Here is a 22,681-nt window from a genome sequence, read left to right on the forward strand (position 1 = left end):
AGCTCCCAATGCATATGCATAGACTTCCCCAAACCAAAATAGACATTATTTCTAATGTCATGAATTTCGGGGGAGTTTATGGACATGAAATGCAATGCATGAAACTAAAGATTGTCATTTTGGATTTTACAAGTCGGGAACAATAATAATGAACACCTTAATGAAGCCAAGGTGTTAGTCCTCCAATGTTTCTAGGACTCCACAAAATGATCAAGATAAAATAAAAACAAGAGAAGTAGACAAACCATAAGGGAGGTGTAAGAATGTAGGAGCCTCCAAAGTTTGCTAATCCTCACCCATCGTATCATCATCATCATCATCTTCCTCTCTTGAGGCATCATCAACCTCCATAGATGTGGAATCATGTCCACTCTCACTTTCACTTGTTTGTTCTTCTTCACTTTCCTATTCCTCCTCTTGGACTTCTTCTTCTTGAACCTCTTCTTTTTCTCCTCCTTCTTGGTCACCACCCTCTTCAACAACCATCTCCTCTCCACCCGGTCTACCACCACTAGGAACGCTAGGAAAGAATACTTCCCTATCCGCCCAACTAGGCAAAGGACAAGATGGATCAAGAAGTCCTTGCCTAGCTAGATGTAGGAGGGGTGGATTTTGGGCCTTGTAAGCATCCACTCTATCATTGTAAGCTTGCTTGTGAATTTTCCTCATAAGTAGTGTCAAGTAATCATTTCCCACTTCGACATCCTTTGGTTTGAACTCGTGGTATTCAAATGGGTAAGGTGGGGTGATAATGGAGGAGGAGGGCTCGGCAATTTCACCCCTTTGTTGTTGAATGATATACTCAGTCTCTTCGGAGAATGGGAGAAGGTAGTTCGGTCGGTGAACATTCAATCGGCAAATTTTGGAAGGCAAGGTGAAGGATCTAGCTTCATTTGTTAACTACCCATATTTGTTGTCAAGAGTGTCGTGCTTGACCCACTTGAACTTGTGAATCATAGTGTCCATATCAACAAGATGGCCTCCTTTAACCGGCACATAGGTGATGTTTTTGTTGAAATCCCGGTTAAAATGCTTAGCCAAATGGGTAACTAGTCCTCCATTGACAATAAAGGCGGTGCCTTCTTTTCCAAAATCGACATTAAGCCATCGTTCAACCAAAAGTCTTAGAGCATTGTATGGCTTGGTAAATTCCCTCCCAATGTTCAAGGCCGACTCAAGAAGAATACAATCGAGTTTGGTAAGATGATTTGTGCCATTTCTAGCTATCAAAGTATTCCCAATGACCTTATGCTATACTCTAATGCCCCGATAGCAGACTAAGAGAGCACGACAATCATGAAAGCGTATGAATTTCTTTCCGGAAATTGCCATCCAAAGAGGAGCGGGGTCATACTTGATAGGAGTCTTTGTATATTTCGGGTTATCACTAAGGCCTAATATCTTACCCAATTATTTATAAGTTATGCGTCTATCAACATTTTCAAGACGAAACTCGATGTTGGTTCGAGTCTCCACCCTTGTGACTTTGAAGGAACTTAAAAATTCCAAGGTGAGGGAGAGGTATGTCAATTCTTTCATTGTAAACAATTTACCCAATCCCATAGACTCAAAGAAGGTTTTGGTTTATTTAAGAACACCCAATTTTGACAATGCATCTTCACAAATAAACTTAGTAGGCATGATGGTTTTCTTAGCAAAGAGAATGAATTTCTCCCTATGAGAGCCGGAAGTGAAAGTTACCTCCGGATAATTGGATAATTGTTCAATGACCGGAGTTGGTGATGTTGTAGATTCATAGGGGGATCTTGTTGTTGAACCTCCAACCTTGCCTCATGGACTACCAATGCCTTTGACAATTGTTTTGCTTGAAGAGCTAGTTACCTTTTGTAAAGTGTCTTCTTTTGGGGTGCCTTGTTGCCTCCTTTAGTTCTTGCCATTCTCCTTTGCTTGATTACACCAATGAAAGATTGAAATCTTTAATTTTTAGTGATACCCAAATCGATTTAGGATGAATGAATGTTGCTTTGTATCCTAAAAATCGACTCAAAAGTTGAAGATTTTGGTGTTTCAATAACTTGTAGTTGAAAAAGGAGTGATTAATTTTTGTTGTGAGGAAGTTTGGATTTGATTTGGTTGAGAAAATTTGATTTTGTTAATGGAGAGGATGAGGGTTTTGGGTTTTTTGAGTAGTGGGTAGTGTTTATAGGTTGAAGAAATGAGAATGAAGGGAGAAGAGGGTTTAAAACACCCGTTATATTTGAAAATGCAGTGGAGGATGAGCGGACCAGGTGTCGGGACGCTCAGATTCTTCCGTGTTTGGCTCAGGAAAAGACGCCACAGGACGAGCGTCTTTCTGCAAAGACGAGCGGATTATTTGTGGAGGGACGAGCGTCTTTCTGGGTGGACGCTCAGATTCCTTTATAGAGAAAATCCCAGGATTTTTGCAGCAAAAGACGAGCGTCTTTTGTGAAGGACGACCGTCTAGAATGAAACGAGCGGATTCTCAGCTGAGACGCTCGGATTCTTTGTCAGACCAGATTTTTGTATTCTACAGCTCTACCAGATGAGCGTCTGGTGACTTTGGACGCTCGGGTTCTTCAAGACGAGCGGATTGTCCATTTGGCCGCTCGGATTCTTCCTTGACCACACGGATTCAGGTCCACCCGTGGGTACTTCGTAACCCGTGTCATTTTCATTCTTCAATTCTCATGTTCTTCATTGTAGGGGCACTACAAAGGCATGAATATCCTAGGCAATGGCTATCCCCACACTAAGGTAAAGCACTACACATCAATAAAATCATAAGTCCCTCCCTCACTTTTCTCAAAATGATGAATATCTTGATCAAAGCACAAAAATATAAATCCAAAAATGACAAAAAATGCAATGTAATAATTGAAATACAAGTTAGGGAGTTAGAATATTTACAAATGGTGGTTTAGGGAGGACTCCACCAAACTCTCATCCAATTTGAGATGTCAAGGGGGCATGTTCAAGGTGTTGTTGATGTTACTCAACACCTTGAAGAAGTAGTCGAAAGCTTGCTCATTATCATGATAAAGGTCCTCAATAGATTTTTGCACTTGTTGTTCTCCATGATAGTCTTGGTTCATAGCATTACCAATGTAGGGATTGAATATCCCTTCAAACTCATCATCCCAAAGACCGCAAACTTTGTCTACTTGATCATTAAACATTTTTTGAGTTGATGGAGACAACTCTCCTTCTTTCTTGTCTTGGCCAATGAGGTCATCTTCTTCACTTGTCATGGGTGAGCTTTTCAAGCCCTCATTGTTTCTATTTCCTTGATCTTTTGATGGAGCATCATCCACTTTCAGTTTCCATTGAAATTCCAACTTCTTCCTATCATCCTTCCGGCTATAGTGATCAACCATAAAACATGGCTTATGCAATCGGGGAGCTCTCATGGTCTTGTCAAGATTGAAAGTGAAGGTTTCATCTCCCACTTCAAGGGTGAGCTCTCCATACTTCACATCGATCACCGCTCCCGCGGTGTGCATGAAAGGTCTTCCTAAGATAATAAGAATGTTGGAGTCTTCTTCCATGTCAACAATAACGAAATCCATCGGGATGAAGAATTTTCCAATTCTCACGGGAACATATTCCCATACCCCTAAAGGTGTCTTTGTTGATGTATCCGCCATTTGAAGCGTGATGTTGGTACATTTGAGTTCTCCCATTTCTAGCCTCTTGCTAACCGAATATGGCATGACACTAACACTTGCCCCAAGGTCACATAAAGCTTTGTTGATTGTAGTGTCACCAATAGTGCATGAAATGGAGAAAATTCCCGGATCCTTGAGTTTTGGAGGTGAACTCCCTTGAAGGATGGAGCTACTAACCTTAGTGAAGGCAATAGTCTCAAGCTTCCGGATTGATTTCTTCTTCGTAAGGATGTCTTTCATGTACTTTGCATAGGCCGGAACGTGATTGATCAATTCCGTGATAAGAATCGAGACTTCCAAATTCTTTACAATTTCCATGAATTTTCCAAGTTGGTCATCAAACTGAGGCTTAGCTTGACGACTCGGGAATGGAAGTCTAATCACAATGAGCTCCTTCTCTTTGGCCTTTTCTTCAATTTTCTTTGAAACTTCTTGATTGGTGGGTTCTTCTTCCCTAGAGTTTTGCACAACTCTTTCCTTATCACTAGCTTCCACAACTTCATCCTCAACTTACTTCTTTGGTCCTTCATATCTTGTACCACTCCTCAAGTGAATGGCACTAACCGTTTCATGTCTTGGGGGATTACTTTAAGGTGGTAATTGCCCCTTTTGTATTTGAGAGCTTGAAGATGCTAGTTGGGTCATTTGAGTTTCCAACATTTTTCTGTGGGCTAGGATGTTGTTGATGGTGATGTCTTTTGCTTGGCTATCTTTTTGCATTTGAGTGAAAAATTCTTGCTGACTCTTTTGCATTTAGAGGACCGCTTTTTGAACATCAAAACCTTGGTCACTTTGTTGATTGTATAGAGTTTGATTTTGATAACCTTGGTTTTGGTTGAAAAAGAGTCTTTGATTTTGGTTTCCCATGGGAGGTGGGGTGTATGTTGGTTGAGGGTTTTGAACATTTTGGCTTTTGTATGAGAGATTTGGGTGGAATTTGGTGTTTTCATTGTAATAGTTGGAATAAGGGGTACCACTTTTGTATGCTTGAAAAGCATTCACTTGCTCATTTGTTCCCCTACATTCACTTTGGTCATGTCCCAAAGTTCCACAATTCTCACATATCCCACTTGAGATTGATGAAGATGCCACCATGGCATTAACATGATGCTTTGGTGATTTTGAGGCTTTTTGAAGCTTAGCCATAGCTTTTTCAAACTTCAAGTTGATGGTATCAATATGAGCACTAAGTTGAGCACCCAATTGAGTAATAGAGTCCACTTCATGCTTTTCTCCTCTAGTAGCCTTGCGAGGTCTACTATATTGTGAATTATGGACCGCCATTTCATCAATCTTGTTCTGAGTTTGATTATCGTCAACTTCGGTGAACATACCATTTGATCCCATGTTGAGAATGTTTCTTGAGTCTTCATAAAGACCATTCTAAAATTGTTGTACCAAGAACCACTCGCTAAGTCCATGATGAGGACATGAGCGACAAATTCCTTTGAATCGCTCCCAAGCTTCATACAAAGATTCTTTGTCCCTTTGCTTAAAACCCGTAATTTGAGCTCTTAGAATGTTAGTCTTTTCCGGAGGGTAGAATTTTTTGTAGAAAGCTAGAGCCAACTTCTTCCAAGAGTCAATTCCAAGAGTAGCCTTATCAAGGCTCTTCAACCACAGTTTCACGGTACCAATTAGAGAAAAAGGAAATAAGACCCATCGAATTTGGTCTTGAGTCACTCCGGTTTGTGAAATCGCATCACAATAGTCATAAAAAGTCTCCATGTGGGAATGAGGGTCTTCACTAGGCATCCCCCCAAATTGGCTTGTTTCGACTAATTGTATAAATGCGGATTTTGCAATGAAATATCCGGTTAAGTGTTGGGTTCTCCTCGGTTGGTACGGAATGTGATGAAAACTTAGGCATTGTGGGGTGGTTGTGTGATTGATTTTGTGTTGGGTTCTGCTCACCTTCTCTTACAAAAGGGTTGATGAACTCAATAGTATTTGGTTAAATATCTACAACCTCACCAATACCTCTCAAAGTATTTCTAGCAAGTGTTCTATTGGTTGTTAAAGTCCTTTCAATTTCGTGATCAATGGGTAACAAGTTACCTTGTGATCTTCTAGACATGCAAAATATCAAACAACTCGAAAACAATTAGAACAAACCTTGAGGAGTTTCACTTCCCCAAGGCAAAGAAAGACACAACTAATAACAATCAAAGAAAATCAAATTAAGTTAACACCATCCCCGGCAATGGCGCCATTTTTGGTCGATCGCTTTCTTAGCTTAGATTTCGGTTACTTGTCGTTAGGAGCACCTAGACCAAAACAATATTTATAACTTCACAAACAACTCTACTACTAGTAAAGAGGTAAGTAAATGTCGGATCCCAAGAGACGGGTATTGATGTAGGATTTTCGATTCCAAGTTGTGGTGTCTTGGGGTGTCACAATATGGGTTGAGATAAGAAGATCACTAAACTAAATAACAATAAAAGTAAACAAGCAAGATGATTAAAATGAGATGTAAACAATTGATTAAAAGCACTAGGGTGTCATGGGTTCATAGGGGATTCATGGGAATTAATCATACAAACATATTCTCAAATTATAAGAAAGCAATTATTGTTGTGATAGGATCGAGTTGGTTTATATCTTACAATCCTATGAAGGTTTGGGTCTCGGAGCCGAATTGATTAGATTTTACAACACCTACAAGTCGACTTAATCCTCCCTACTCAACTATATGCATGGTCTAATGAGACTCGAGTTGGTTTATGTCTTACAAGTCTCATTGAAAAGGTAAGTGATGGGTAACAAATGCAAGGATTCATAGGCTCGCATTTCATCAAACATAACTTGTGCATAAGTTGAGATCACAACAAGCAAGCAAATAAATTATGAAAACATATTAAATTAAGCATGAATGATCCCTCATGTTGGTTTCCCCTAATTCCCCATTAACCCTAGTTAAGGAAATTACTCACTCATTATCAAGTTTAACATGTTAACAAGGTTGTCAATCAGATTAACAAAGCAAAACATGATGAATAAATGAAGATGATTAACAATAATTAAAAAGGGATTAAGAGAATTATACCTAATGATGATTCCAAAATAATAATGCAAATAATAATAGAAGTACTTGATGATTGATGGAAGGTTGTCAATCTCCCAATAAACCCAAATAATCTTCAATTACCCAAAATAAAAGATGAACAATAGAGAAATTAAGGAAATGAGATTTGTATTATAAAAGATGAACAATAGCAGATTGGGGAGCTTCTGAACGAGCGGCCTGGCAGCTTGGACGAGCGTCCTGGGGATCTTCTGGATGGGTGTCCCGAAGGGTGAGACGAGCGGATCTTAGCTCAGCTTACATTTCTTCTTTTCTTCTTTCAACAATCCTCCGGGATTTTGTCGGGGATGCAAGGATCTTTTTCATCATTGCCCATCTACTACATTATGTAGAAAGGCCTTCTTGTCTTGTCTTCTCTTTGATGCTTGGTCATTAGATTCGATCAATTTAGCTCTATTTTGCCATGAAAATGCAAGGTTTGCACTCCTCTCCTACCAAGGAAACAAAACCTCAAAGAATATGAAAAACAAAGGACAAAAGATAGTAAATGACCCAATTATGCACTAAAAAGCATAGGAACGACGTTAATTCGGGGACTAAATATGCTCAAATATTGATCACATCAGATTGCTTGGTGTGTAACCCACCCTTCTAAGCCAAAACCTGTGTAAGCATTATGCATAATATAATGAAACTGTGAGTGCTTATGTGCTACTTGATCATAAGTCTTTCCGTGTCATTTTCAAACTTTCAAAAATACCCTTTTGCGCCGTTATAATGGCCATTTCAAATCTCGGTCTTTCACCGACCGTTGCACGCCTTTCTAGGCCATCGTAATGACGATTTTTTAAACCCGGTTTCTATAACCATTTCCACACGCCTTTCTAGGCCGTCGTAATGACGATTTTCAAAACCCAGTTTTTTTTTTGGTAGAATGTAAGGATATATTATAACATCACCGAGCAATCATTACATCAACTCATACAATTTGGAATATGACCGCTAACATGTAAGCTAAGTCATAAACAACAACCTCCTAACACTAGTGTAGCCAAGGGAAGGACAAGCTGCCCTGCCACCTATCTCTACATCTAGTCCTGATCACATTTTGAATGATACTTACAACATATTCAGGTCTAAACAACATACTGTTAACCCTGCACTGATTTCTAACCCACCAAACATTATAAAGAGCAGCTACCAGAATGGCCGCAATTGCATCACCTTCTGCCTGAGACTGGAATACCTGCCTGCTCCACCAGTCCTCAAAATTAGATGTAGGCAGCTGAATCATACACCAGTCAGAGAGCAGCTGAATACATCTTCTGCTATATGGACAGTGGAAAAAGAGATGATCATGTGACTCTTTATCCATCCCACACAAGTCACACCAATCCTCAGTACTACCAACCAATCTGCAAAGTCTATCCTTAGTGAGTAATCTCTTCCTCATAATCAACCACCCAATGAAGCAGTGTTTAAGGAGGTTAATAGAGTTCCATATCCAAGAATGAAATGACACAGCTGGAAGCATCCCTCTGAGCCACTTATAACCACTAGCCACAGAGTAAATGCCATCCTCATCAAGCCACCATGTACCAGCATACCCAGAGATCATTTAATTTTTGCATCTGCAAATACTACGCCAGGACCAGCTAGCCCCAGCTGGAGGTTCATAAACATTCCAATCAGTTTGTTTGATATAGATACTATGGACCCACTTAACCCACAAGTGGTCCTTCTTCTGCATAATCCACCATATATACTTCCCCATAGCTGCACGATTCCAGAGAATAATGTCAGTAATCCCCAAACCTCCTTGCTCCTTAGCAAAACAAACACTCTCCCATGAAACCAGAGCTGGTGCATTTGCATGAATATCCCCTTGCCACAAAAAGTTTCTACAAATGCACTCAATTTTCTTCATAATAGTAGAGGGGAGGATGAAAATTCTGGCCCATTAAGAATGAAGAGTACTTAGGACTGATTTAATAAGCACTAGCCTACCAGCATACGAAAGTTTCCTAGAATGAAGAGTACTTAGGACTGAGAGCTTCCTAGGAGCAATTGGGACACTCAGGTACTTGAAGGGCAGTGTCCCAACTTTCAGGCCAGATAGATCAGCAACCTCCTGCAATAGCCCTTGAATCATCCCATTACCATAGATATTAGACTTACTATCATTCATTTTCAGACCTGAGGCAGCTGAAAATGTGGCAAAAGCTCTAAGAAGCAGCACAATAGATCTCCCATCACCTTTACAAAAGAGTAGTAAATCATCTGCAAAACACAAATGAGAAAGCTTTAACTGCTTGCAAAGGGGGTGATATTTAAACTCCTCATATTCTTGAACCACATTCAGCACTCTGGTTAAATATTCCATACACACTGTAAAGAGCAAGGGGGATAATGGATCCCCGTGCCTTAAACCCCTTTGCTCCTTGAAGAACCCAAAGATTTCTCCATTAAGAGAAAGAATAATGTGAGGTGGAAACACATTCCATAATCATGCTGGTGAATTTAGGAGGAAAATTTAAAGCCTTCATCATCTCCTCAAGGAAGCTCCATTCCAGAGAATCATAAGCTTTTTGAAGGTCTTGCTTCATGATGACTCTAGGAGAGCAGGAGGATCTATTGTAAAGCTTTGTCAAGTCCTGAAAAATCAAAATATTCTCCACTATGTCCCTACGTTTGATGAATGCACTTTGGTTCTGACTAATCACCTCAGATAATACCTCTCCCAGTCTGTTGTAAAGAACTTTAGAAATTGCTTTGTAGAGGACATTGCAGTAAGAGATAGGTCGAAATTGATTCACAGAAGTAGGTAACTCCACTTTAGGGATCAGGGTAACCACAGTGTTGTTTACTTGCTTTAACATCTTCCCACTGCTGAAAAAGTCAAGTATGGCATTAGTTACCTCCTCCCCCATTTGAGGCCAAGCATCCTTATAGAATTGGCTACTATACCCATCTGGGCCAAGGGCTTTATTGCCAGGGATAGAGAAAATTGCTTGCTTCACCTCCTCCCTAGTCACAGGTTCATTGAGAATTGAATGGTGCTCCTCAGTTAAAATCTTCCCCTGCCTGACAGTATTTTGATGAACAGGACTAACAGTGGCATGGTCCCCCAGGATATTTTTAAAGTAGCTTTCAAAAGCAAGATTAATAGCCTCCCTAGTATTATGGACTTGTCCATCCTGCCCAGCAATCTGAATAACTCTATTCACACTTCTTCTCTTTTTAATGGAGGCATGGAAAAACCCGGTGTTGTTATCACCCTCATTGATCCAATGTATCTTAGCTTTTTGAGCTAAAAAATTCTGCCTAGCAGACTCCAGAATTTTATATTCCTTCTGAAGTTCCAATTCAGCAGCAATAAGAGCAGAATCAAGGGGGGAAGCCCTCAACTTCTTCTGGATATCATGGAGGGCAATCAACAGAAGGCTAGAATTATTCTCCACATCATTAAAATACTCCTTGTTCAATACCTTCAACTCTTTTTTCAAACGTTTCAATTTAGAGGCTACATTAAACATAGGGGTACCCAGTACAGGGGTGTTCCAACTTTTCTCAATCATTTCATGAAAAGATGGAGATAAAGCCCACATATTCAGGTACAAGCCACATTTCTACCCCTAGGTGGACCATCCAGATAAATCACACAAGGGCTATGATCAAAAGTCCCTTCAGTCATAAAATGAGCATATGCATCAGGGAAGGCATCTAACCAATCATCATTGATAAGAGCCCTATCAATTCTACTATAAACCCTAGTGAGCACATCTTGCTTATTATTCCAAGTATAAAAAGAGCCTACAACCTTCATATCAGTGATTTTACAATCATTGACACAGTCAAGGAAAGGTTGAACTTCAGCAAGTGTGATTTCAGACCCAATTCTCTCATTGGCATAGAGCACATTATTAAAGTCACCTCCAATGAGCCAGGCACCATCCATAACCAGATTATACTCCCTCAAACTTTTCCACAACTGCTTCTTGTCTGCAGCTTTGTTGAACCCATAAACAAAGGTGACCCAGAGAAGACGTTGGTTACCTCTATTAAGGACCTTCAAATGCATTGTTTGAGCAGTCATGTTCTGAATATCAATTTGGTAAACAGCAGGATTCCAAACAACCCAAATCCTGCCACCCTTGTGATGAGAATTATTAGTACTGATTGTCCAGTTATTCCAAATATTACTCCTTACTCTCCCCCAATTTTTATTCTTCACTCTAGTTTCTAATATGCCAAAAACACTAAGATTATTCATCTGCATAAACCTTCTAACTTCTAACTGTTTATTCAACTTATTCATTCCCCTAACATTCCAGTACCCAATACTATCCATTATCAGTTTGAGTACCAGAAACACTGCCTTCATCCACTATTCCCAGCACAGTCCCCTGAACTGGTTGATTCAGGGCAATCTCAGTCAGCTCAGCAGGACTCTCAATAACCTTCTCTTTGCCCTTCTCAGCAAGGTCCACAGGTTTGTCAGGAGCCACAACAGAGGACTCCACTGTAATCCCTGTTGGAACAATGACTGGTGTCCTTGGCATCTCTTGTCTACTGATTTTACTCACCACCTTTGCAGGAGATGGTGGAATTGTGACCACTCTAGGCCCTAATGTCACAGGAGTACTTAGCACCACATGGACCACTTTTTTCCTCCAGACAGGTGGAGCTTTCTTTGTTTTGTTTCTGCAATCCACAGCTCTGTGTCCAATTCCCTTGCAGCTGGAACATGACACTGGTAGCCAATCATACGCCACCTTGACCTTCTTTTCCTTACCAGTCTCATCCAGGAAACGAATGGATTCAGGGAATTTCTGGTTCATCTGTACCTCAACCAACTGACGCGCATACCCTAAGAAATTCTTCTTCTCAGTAGCCTCATCTGCTTTGAGTACTTTGCCAATTAAACCCCCAATTTTCTTAAGGCATTCCATCCCCCAGAATTTCAGGTCTAGGTCATACAGCTTAACCCAGATTGGTAAGATCGTAATCTCTTGCTTAACAAGCTCCGCAGTTGGAGTCCACTCACGAATGATAACGGGTTTGTTATCAAACATAAGATGACCCTCCTTCAGAACTTGTTGTTGATCCTTAATAGATTTAAACCTAGCGATAAAGACTCCATTGGGCAAGAAAGACAACTTGTCTAGGTTAACACCCTGCCAAACCCTCCTTAGATACCCAGAGATAACATTCCATGGCAGGTTTGCGCCAATAACAAACTCAAAAACCGAAGGAGTGCAGTAATTAATCTCCTCCTTAATATCATCAGAAGTCAGTTTAAGGAGATTTACCTCTGAATTCCCAAAGTGTTGCCATTCGGAAGCATCTAAAGTTTCATCGATCGGTTCCTCTTCTTCATCAATGGTTTCTAAATCATCATCTAGATCAAGCGGACGTAAGGCTTCCTTGCCAAAATTCAGCGCCCTAGCTCGATTTCAAGTGGATGATGACGTATTATTGTTATTTTTGTGATTTTTTGAAGGATTATTGTTGTGATTATTTTTGTGATTTTTTGATCTCGCCATTTTCTTGCTGGTTACGTAAAGTTAGAGCTTTATTTCTCTAGACTTTCTCTCTTATCCCTCGTACTTCCGTAGCTCTATTTTTTAAACCCGATTTTTTTATAACCATTTCAACACGCCTTTTTAGGCCGTCGTAATGACGATTTTTCTAACCCGGTTTTTATAACCATTTCCACACGCCTTTCTAGGCCGTCGTAATGACGATTTTTCAAACCCGGTTTTTATAACCATTTCAACATGCCTTTTAAGGCCGTCGTAACGACGATTTTCAAACTCGGTTTTTTACAACCATTTCAAATCACCTTTTTACGCCGTTATAATCGCCGCGTCTAGACACGGATTTTAACCCGTTTCGCACCGACAATGGCTCTTTCAAAACCCGAGAAAAGCATACACCCTTTTCTCGAGGCACTTTCAAGATCCCGAGGACCATGCACCATCTCCGAGACCTCTTAAAACATTTCAAACTCGATTTTCAAAACATACAATTTTGAATTTCAAAAAGCCGTCTTGGGAGACAATATATTATTTTCCGAGCCGATTCAAACTCGAAACCGTCTTTTGCAAATAAACTCAAGACAAACCTTTCAACTGACCGACTTGCGGGGATATCTATCTTCGGAAGCCGTCCATAAAGCGATAAATGAATCTTTTTGGAAATTTCTATTTTCGAAAACTTCAATCCACCGTTCCAATTCCGCCTCGTGTCTATCGAGTCGAACCAAATGTACTTATGGGTCTGTACTTATGAGTCGTCTCACCACGAGACTCGTCCAATGGTGCCACGCCACTACATTGGACGCGTGTCAAAATTTCGGTCAATACCGTCACGTCATAAATCGTGTCAGCACCGAGGTACCACACACGGTCATCCTCGTCTTGTTGAGTCTGATCCTTGTCTCGCCTTTGTGTTGTCTGCGTTCAGTCCTTGAACTGTGTCGGATTGAGTTTTAATGAGAGCCGTTTTTCTGCCTCAGAGCCATGGCCCCGTCTTCAACTTCGTCTATCAACAACAACAACAACAACAACAACAATGACAACAACGACAACAACAGAGATGTCACGACTGATCAGCTAGCCAGCCTGCTCACCGCTCTTAAGGTCACCATGGATCGCGTCGAGACCCGTATCGACGCCCTGGAAAACAAGGAAGCTGGAGAACATAATACTCCACCTTTGACGGAAACCGAGAAGAGGCTAAAGCTCTTGGAAGAATAGCTACTAGCCTAGGGTAACAATATCCATCTTGAGAACAACCGAAGGTTCGAACCTTTTGGGGATCAATTACCTAACAACTTTAGCCTGACTGATGTGCCCAAGTTCAAAGGAGTGGAGGACCCACTTAATAATATCCGTGCTTTCAAAGACTACATGGCCATAAAAGGGGTCAAACATGAACTTTTCACCCGGATCTTTCCGTCCTCTCTGGAACCGATCCCTCGCCAATGGTACTACTCCCTTGATCCGAAGAACCTTACTACTTGGGATGAGGTCGCAGTTGAATTTGCCAAGCAATATGCCGACAATGTTGAAATCCAAGCCAATACCCGTACTCTTGAGGTCCTAACCCAGAACGAAAAGGAGGGATTCACCGAGTTCTTAACCCGTTGGAGGAGGGTAAGTACTCAGTTGGTCAGCAAGTCGAGTGAATCAACCTTGGTAGAAAAGTTCGTCAACAATCTCCGCCCAGTGTATGCCAACTTACTGAGGTACCAAAATATTAAGACCTTCCAGGATCTGCAAATCCTCGGGACACGCATTGAAGATGACCTCCGAAAGGGTCTCTTAGCCAAAACCACTGGTAAAGGCTACCAAGGATCAACATCAACCGGATCTCGCCCTTATGGTCAAACGAACAAGATTGTTGAGGTCAACCTCCTTGAACCAACCGCCAAGAGAGCTGAGCGCCCCCAGAGAGTGTTCACTAATATAGGGTCAACTTATGCAAGCTCCCTGAAGAGGCTCATGGACCAGGGGAAGTTAAAACCAATCGGACCCACCCCGGATCCGACCGATGCTAAGAAATCCCGCTTCTGGAACCCTAATGTCTACTGTCAGTACCATCAAGGGAAAGGGCATGATACGGAAACCTGCTTCAAACTTAAACACATCATCAAAGAGATGATTGAGAAAGGGGAATTGCCTTTACCCCCGCCAACTAAGCCGAACAACAAAACCAACATTTTGGGAATCCACGCCATCTCCGACCATGAGCCGACCCTGGACTACTCACACCTCATCCTGCCAGTTGATGACGAGGTGAGTACCTTGGAAAAAGATCCCTCGGACGGGGTATTTGTGTTTAGTGCCGCAACTATGCTTAGCATCTTCCAACAAGTTGAGGAAGCTATAGCCAGTCTCTCCGAAAGGATCACCTGACTTGACGACGCCTACCGTCGACTTATCTTTAATCCTCCACCACCACGCCCGAGGGAGAGTCCCCTAAGCGCCCAAAACTACCCTCACCAGGATGGATTGCTCCCGCGACCATTCTGTCATGCACCTCACGATAATCACCCCCACAATAATCAGCCTCACAATAAATACCCTCACAAGAATCACCCCCACAAAAATGTCCCTCACAAAAACTGCCCACCTAGGAATACCCCTCCAAGGTGCCCTCGGAATTCGAAAATTAATGACATCTGGAGAGATGATGTTGAGGATGTCTATATCGTCCCAGGGAAGCAGGCAAAGGAGATCGGTCACCTTACCCGATCCGGACGCCCCTATCAGAACCCGAACAATCCAACGGTCGTTCTAACAACGAATGACCAAGTCGTCTCGGACATGGGCACTTAACCAAAGGCTCCCGAGCATTCGATCCTCAAGCAGCTCCAGAAGGCAAAAGCCGAAATCTCAATTTGGCAACTGATCGCAACATCCTTTGAGCATCGACAGGCTTTGCTACAGGCCTTGGGAAAATTAACTGTGCCCTCCACCACCTCCCCTGTAGAAATAGTGGCGCACATGACAAGAGACGCCCCTAACTTGAACAACCCGGTCGTCTTCTCTGACCAGGATATCCCTCTCTTCAGAGCCAATCATAATCTTGCCATATATATTACCGTATAATGTCTCAAGAAGAATGTGCCCATGGTCCTTGTGGATGACGGGTCCCCAATGAATGTCATTCCTCTTAAGACGGCTCACAAACTGGGTATTAAGGAAGCTGACTTGGTCCCAAAAAATCAAGGAGTACGCGCCTACGACGGCACTCGTCGCAAGGTCGCAAGGCTTATCACTCTAACTGTCGCAACCGGACCACTGGAAAGGCAAACCAGTTTTCGGGTGGTCGACATCGACGCCTCCTTCGATATGCTTCTGGGACATCCCTGGATTCACGCTATCAAGGCAGTTACCTCAACTCTCCACCAGAAAATCAGGGTCCCCTTCAACGGGAAAACGATCACGATTCCGGCTTCCTCGATCAAAGCCGTCATGAGAAAGGGAATAACCTCCCAAGCCATTGAGGAGGATGATAATGAAATGTGGGGATTCCAAGTCATGAACGCCATAACTGATGAATCAACACCCTTTGATTGTGACCCGTTTGCCAACCTCACAGTTAACCGCATCATGATGCGCCAGGGTTACTTCCCGGGTCTGCCCCTCAATCCACTGAAGAGCACCATACCTCCCTTGAAACAGGCTAAGGTCCCCAACATCCCCTTCGGACTGGGCTATGAACCTACAAATGAAGATATCCAGGAGATGAACCTCTTAGTTCGAAAACGCAAGAAGCACGGGGTTATCCTCCGTCCCTATCATCTGACTCTCAATGGATACTTTGTCCCCGAGGGAGAGTCCGAGCTCTACCATGGCTTTCCGGTGCCGATTTATGACTCTTTGGCAAAGACCAGGTACCCGGGTGTGGAAGTCTTCCAGGACTGCTACTTCATCCTCGACAACACCGAAGCTGCATCAACCGAGTCTAAGTCGTCGTCTGCCTCGATGGACAAGCTGTCACCCTCCTCTTTGGAGAGGATAACATCAAGCACCTCTACTATGAGGACATCATCAACATCACCCTGAAGGATAACCAGTTTGAGCCAACCGCCTTGATCTCCGACACTGACCCGAAGAAAGTTGCACAAGGCTGGAGGAATACCGTTAAGTGGACCGATCGCCGAGGCCGTATTCTCAAGATCACAACTGGAGAAGGCCCTATGTTCAAAGAGGGAAGTGAAGAAGAATCTGAATCTGAGTCTGAGTCGGAGTCAGAGTCAGAGTCTTTCGTAGCTCCTAACACTCCTGGTGTCCCAGTCAAGGTCCTCTTCCCGCTGTTTTATCACAAAGTCGTGGCTGATTTAGAGGCTGAGTCTACTAGGGTCGTCCCCACTCCCATGAAAGGTGAAAACCTGGAGCCTGTTACAGGGGCCACCTCCTTTATTGTGTTGCCTCTGACCGACCATGAGATGTCTGTCCTCTCCGAGCTTTTCGCTCGTGTCAACTTAATGAACACTAAGTTTGCTTATGACTCGTCTCAATTTAACTGCAATGCGATTCTGAATGACTATGAGGAATTTGACTTGAGTGACTACCCACCTCACCTAGCCAGAGAACTTGACAAACGGGAAACCAGAACCCCTGTCATTAAGGAGACTGAACCTATTAACGTAGGAACCGACAACAAACCTCAAGAACTTAGGATAGGGACAGCCCTGGACCCCTCAGAAAGACAACAGTTCATTGACCTCCTCCACGAATACAAGGACGTATTCGCCTGGTCTTACAGAGATATGCGTGGGATTGACAGGGAAATTGCGGAGCACCGGATACCCATTAAGCCCGGAGCTAAACCTGTGAAGCAGAAGCTGCGTCGAATGCGTCCTGAATGGGCCCTGAAAATCAAGGAAGAAGTGGATAAACAGTTCAAGGCTGGTTTCATCAAAGTGTCTGAATACTCTGACTGGATGGCCAACATTGTGCCTGTACCGAAGAAAGATGGAAGAATTCGGGTTTGCGTCGACTTCAGGGATCTGAACAAGGCGAGTCCAAAGGACGACTTCCCTTTGCCACATGTTGACATTATGGTGGACAATACTGCCGAACACGCCCTCCTATCATTCATAGACGGGTATGCTGGGTAAAACAAAATTAAAATGGATGAGAAAGACATGCACAAGACTGCATTCACTATGCAGTGGGGTACATATTGCTACACGGTCATGCCTTTCGGTCTCATCAACGCCGGAGCAACCTATCAAAGAACCACTACCACTCTCCTACATGATAAGATGCACAAGGAGGTAGAGGTATTTGTCAATGACATGATCGTCAAGTCAAGAGAACGGGATGGCCACATAGGTGCCCTTCGGCAATTCTTCGCTCGTCTGCGGAAATATAACATGAGACTAAATCCTCAGAAGTGTGCATTCGGGGTCACCTCCGAAAAACTCTTGGGACATGTCGTCATCAAAAGAGGCATTGAGATTGATCCAACCAAAATCAAAGCCCTCCAACAAATGCCACGGCCTAAGAACGAGAAGGAGATTCGGGGATTTCTCGGTCAGGTCCAATACATCAGCCGCTTCATTGCCAAGCTCACCATAGTTTGTGAACCAATATTCAAGAAGCTTTGCGCCTTCGATCACACCGATTAGGATGACGACTGTCAAAAAGCCTTCGAAAGGACAAAGCAAATCCTATCCAAACCTCCTGTCCTCATGCCACCTCAACCGAGGATTCCTTTATCCCTATACCTGACTGTTACCGACACAACCATGGGAGCAATGCTAGCACAAACAGCCGACGGTGAAGAACGAGCCATCTACTACATCAGCAAAAAGTTCATTGAGTATGAGACCAGGTACACCCAACTGGAAAAGACATGCCTTGCCCTAGTATGGTCAATAAAGAAGTTGCGGCATTACATGCTCAGCTACACGGTGCACATCTACTCCAAGATGGACCCAATCAAATACATCTTCGAGAAACCCGTACTAAACGGAAGGCTGTCTAGGTGGACACTCATGCTGTCCGAGTTTGATCTCAAGTTTGTACCCCTCAAGGTTATCAAGGGAAGGGCAGTCACTGATTTCCTGGCAGAAAATCCCGTCAACGAGGATCCAACGACCGACACATGGTCACTTCCTGACGAAGACATCCTTTGTGCCGACTCCGACGCATGAGACCTATACTTCGACGGTGCATCTAATCTGAGAGGCTTCGGGGTAGGATTCCTTCTAATATCACCAGAGGGAGAACATGTTCCGATCTCAGTCAAGCTAGACTTTGCCGTCACCCACAATGCCGCTGAATATGAAGCATGCCTCATCGGCCAGCAGCCATCACACTTGGCATCAAGAGACTGAGGGTCCACGACGATTCCTCGCTCATCATCAATCAGGTGTCTGGATCATGGAAAATCCGAAGTGACAGCTTAGCTCCCTACCGAGCAAAGATCAATCAAGAGGCCGAGTTCTTCGACCAAGTCGACTACTTCCATTTGCCGTTAGAGGAAAATCAATTTGCTGATGCCCTGGCAAAACTTGCCGCGCTCGTCAACATACCTGACGACATGACGTCGATGCCCCTATGTGTCGAGAAAAGGAGAGAACCAGCTCACATTTGTGCCATCAACAACGACGAGGAAAGCCATGTCGAACCTTAGTACCAAGCCATCCTCAACTACAAAACCAAAAACGAATTCCCTCCTAACTCTTGCCCAAGAGGACAAAGAGCCATCCGTTTACTTGCATCACATTTCGTGATAAACCAAAATCAATTATACAAAAGAACACCCCAAGGGATTCTCCTCCTTTGCATTGACCATCACAAAGCCAAAAAAGTCATGGGAGAAGTCCACGACGGAGAATGTGGCCCTCACATGAGCGCAATGATGCTTACCAGAAAAATCATGCGGCTAGGTTACTACTGGACCACCATGGAAGCCGATTGCCATAACTACGTCAAACATTGCCACAATTGCCAAATCTTCGCCAACATACAGCACATACCACCATACCTTTTATACACCATGACATCACCCTGGCCTTTCTCGACCTAGGGCATCGACATCATCGGGAAAGTTAACCCGGTAGGCACCAAGGGGCATTGTTTCGTCCTCGTCGCCATCGACTATTTCACTAAATGGGTAGAAGCCCAGCCATATGCAGTCCTGAACGCCAAACAAGTGGCCAAGTTCATCCAAAACAACATCATCTTCATATATGGGGTACCCCATGAAATCATCAGCAATCAAGGCTTTCACTTCCGGGCGGAAACTCAGGCCTTGTTGGACAAATACAAGATCAAACGACATCGATCATCCCCTTACCGTCCCCAAATTAATGGAGCGGTGGAGGCAGCTAACAAAACTCTTGTCACCATTATTAAGAAAATGCAAGACAACTACCGCGATTAGCCGAGCAAACTCCCATTCGCACTCTGGGGATACCGAACCTCTATTCGAACACCGACAGGCACCACACCCTTCTACCTAGAATACGGCATGGAGGCGGTTCAACCGGTAGAGTTAGAGGACCCTTCTCTACGTATCCTGTTAGAGAGTCAACTTCCTGAGGCGGAATGGACCCGTCAAAGGTACGAGCAACTCACTCTTCTAGACGAGCGGCGACTCAACGCCTTACACAACGTCCAGCTGTACCAACGACGTATACAATGGGCATTCAATAAGAAGGTCAAACCCAGGAACATTAAGGAGGGCGACTTGGTCCTCAAGTCGGTCCGAGCACCACTACCCGTCGATCCGAGGGGAAAATTCAAACCCAACTGGGCCGGGCCATACCTGGTCAAGAAAATACTTTCGGGGGGCGCAGTGAGACTGAGTGACCTAGACGGGGAGGATTTTACAAACCTGGCCAACCTAGACCAACTCAAGAAATACTACCCTTGAACCATAGCAACCAACGACCTCAGCCTAGTTTTACAACTAGCATTCACCTTAACCCTTTTTCAACTCAAGTTCCTCAACGCGTTCTGATTTGAAATTGCATGTTTTATCGAGTCTAAGTTGCGGCACCTTGCCCGTTTCGAATGTCCTTTGATCTGTCAAAGGCAACATCCATTTGCACTAAAACAAATTCACAAAAACACCCTGAACTACGAGCATGGTTTGATTTCACCTCTTCAGGTGGATACGTAGGCAGTCCCTCTTATGCATGAGGGATACAACCACAAAACCCAATCAAATTTATAGAACATTTCGAACTATGATTGTGGTTTGATTTCACCTATCCACGTGGATACGTAGGCAGTCCTTTCCTACACAGGAAGGATACAACCATCCAAATAATAATAAAAAAAAACCCACATATAAAAAAACATCCCCATCAAACAAAAAAGAAAAGGGAACAACATTCCCTTTTCCCCACAAAAAATACCAACAAATAAGCCTTTGTCCCTTCCTCCCAAAAAATCCCACTTTCCCAAGTGCAAACGTTTAGGACGATTCAAATCGAATTGCCTTTACAAAATGGATGGAAGAAACAAGCGTTCACAATTTTTGACACAAGCAATCCTCTTATTTAATTAATAATGGGAGGGATTACAATTCCAACAACAAATAAAAGCTCGACGAGTCTACAACTTGTCAAAGCTAAGGTGTCGACTAAAACACCTCACATAATAAAACTAGCACAAAACACACAAAACATAGCTAGTACAACATAATAAAAACTCACAACAATAATACAACATAATAATAAAGTGGGTAATGGAGGTCTTCACTCTTCCATTCTACCCTTGCCTTTTCCCTCGGGGTACATCTTCCCCTTGTTCTTCTTGTTGGCACGCCTAGCATGGATTTCCTCTTCAGAACGGATCCTCAATGGATCTACAACGGCAACGGTCTCCGGTCTAGTGCAAGACCCCATGTTCGGCCCGAAACGAGCCTATGCACGGCCCATCACATTTTTGGGACCCGATCTTCTCCTCTTTGGTGGTCTCATCACATCGGGGCTAGCTCCATCAACATAATCCTCAAAGAAGTCGCGGTTGGCCTTGCCAACCTCTCGATACTTCAAGTCGACAGCCTCGTCCTTACGGAATTTGGACCTCTCTTCCAAGGACGAAGCTCTTGACCACTTGACATAAGCGGGAGTCACCCATGTCGTGGAAACGGGGTCTGGTACCTCCCAAAGCGGCCGAGTGGCCCACCATCTTTCAAAGACCTCCACAAGCTCAGAGTTCCGGAAAACATTCTCTTGGACAAGGGTATCTTGAGCGGGCATCTTTTGTTGACGCCCCATTTGCCTCATGAGCCTTTCGGGATAGATGAAGGAAGCAACCTTCAAACCCACCACCATCAAAGAACGAGGACTAGCACCCGAAGCGGGCAACCCCGTGAAGGACCTCAAGTGCCACCATGGCACCACCCAACGGATGTGAGGACCACTCTCCTCCGCCAATCTTGCGACCCAATAAGCCTCGGTGGAAGCAAATCTATCCGGGTACAACTTTTTCCTCATAGTAAGGTGACGGAAGGAATAAGAACAATCAATTTGAGGCTCTACATACCTTAGCCTCTCCAATAGCCACACTTGGAGGATCCTTGGGGACCCAAATGAAGGAGCCTCTCCACAAGAGCCTTCCTTGTCCAAAGCTTGGATGATCTCGCCAAGCACCAACCATGATGGATCTCTACCATGCTCCATTTGCTAAACCACATGAACAAAGGTCATGCTACCAGATCATTTCGGCACCTCCTTCTTCAAAGCATCAACAAAGAGGTACACATGGATAAGGCAAAAGGCAACAGCCCGTCTCCTAGCCACCTCCGAAACATTGGCGTCTAATCGGTTTGAAAAGATGTTGATAAGAGCCAACATGTCCACACCATGCGGAGCAAGAAGGAAGTTGACTTGACTTGTCGACAAGCCGAACATAGAACTAAATTTCTCCTTGTAGCACAACCGGGTCGGAGGAAGCACCGGAACACAACTGGCCACCCACCAATGGCTCCAACTTCTTCGGCAAGAGGACAAATTTCACCTTTCGGGAAAACGAAAACATGGTGTTTCGAATCCCAAAACCAAGAACATGCTTCGATAAATGAGGATTGCACCTTGACTTGACGGAGCACCAACAATTGACCAACTCCCATGCAAATAAGTTGATACTTTTCGGTAGGCGACAAATCCCGGCACCATTGTCGCAACGCATTCTCAAAGGCATACATGAAATATTTTTTGTGGAAGAAGAAGAAGAGGTTTTATAGAGATGTTTTTGTATTTCGGATGATGAAACAATGAAGCGTAAACATCACTATTTATACAAAAAAAAATCAGCGCGTTTTTCAGAAAAAGGGGAGAGCTGGCTCCCATCGCCAGGCCGCTAGCGCCTCTTTAGGCCTTCTCCCAGGATTCCCGTTTGACTTGTCTCTTTCAAGTTGTGTTTTCTCCTGACACCTCAAACCTCCCGCCAGAACGCTCAGGCCTCTTCGGGATAATCCAGGACATTTTGTGTTTCCTCACACTCACATTTCCTTATTTTTGCGT

The 22,681-nt window shown here is 43.5% G+C and overlaps 2 protein-coding genes and 1 non-coding gene across 3 annotated transcripts; 1 reads left to right on the forward strand and 2 right to left on the reverse strand.

Annotated features, from left to right (window-relative positions):
• Window positions 1-5,061: 5,061 nt before the first annotated feature.
• LOC141637049 (small nucleolar RNA R71) lies at window positions 5,062-5,168 on the forward strand. Its single transcript, XR_012541613.1, has one exon. It is a non-coding gene; the product is annotated as a small nucleolar RNA R71 (small nucleolar RNA).
• A 3,121-nt stretch (window positions 5,169-8,289) lies between these two features.
• LOC141630492 (uncharacterized) lies at window positions 8,290-9,058 on the reverse strand. The gene is made up of 2 exons (XM_074443300.1): window positions 8,683-9,058; window positions 8,290-8,576 (listed from the first exon to the last, which is right to left on the reverse strand). Exons 1-2 carry the CDS (start codon window positions 9,056-9,058, stop codon window positions 8,290-8,292), a joined length of 663 nt encoding a protein of 220 aa, XP_074299401.1.
• A 1,227-nt stretch (window positions 9,059-10,285) lies between these two features.
• LOC141630493 (uncharacterized) lies at window positions 10,286-10,993 on the reverse strand. The gene has a single exon (XM_074443301.1). The coding sequence runs from the start codon at window positions 10,991-10,993 to the stop codon at window positions 10,286-10,288; it is 708 nt and encodes a 235-aa protein (XP_074299402.1).
• Between the last annotated feature and the right edge of the window lie 11,688 nt (window positions 10,994-22,681).

This window comes from Silene latifolia, chromosome Y (assembly GCF_048544455.1).
Source record: "Silene latifolia isolate original U9 population chromosome Y, ASM4854445v1, whole genome shotgun sequence".
In the NCBI taxonomy this organism is placed as follows: Eukaryota; Viridiplantae; Streptophyta; class Magnoliopsida; order Caryophyllales; family Caryophyllaceae; genus Silene; species Silene latifolia.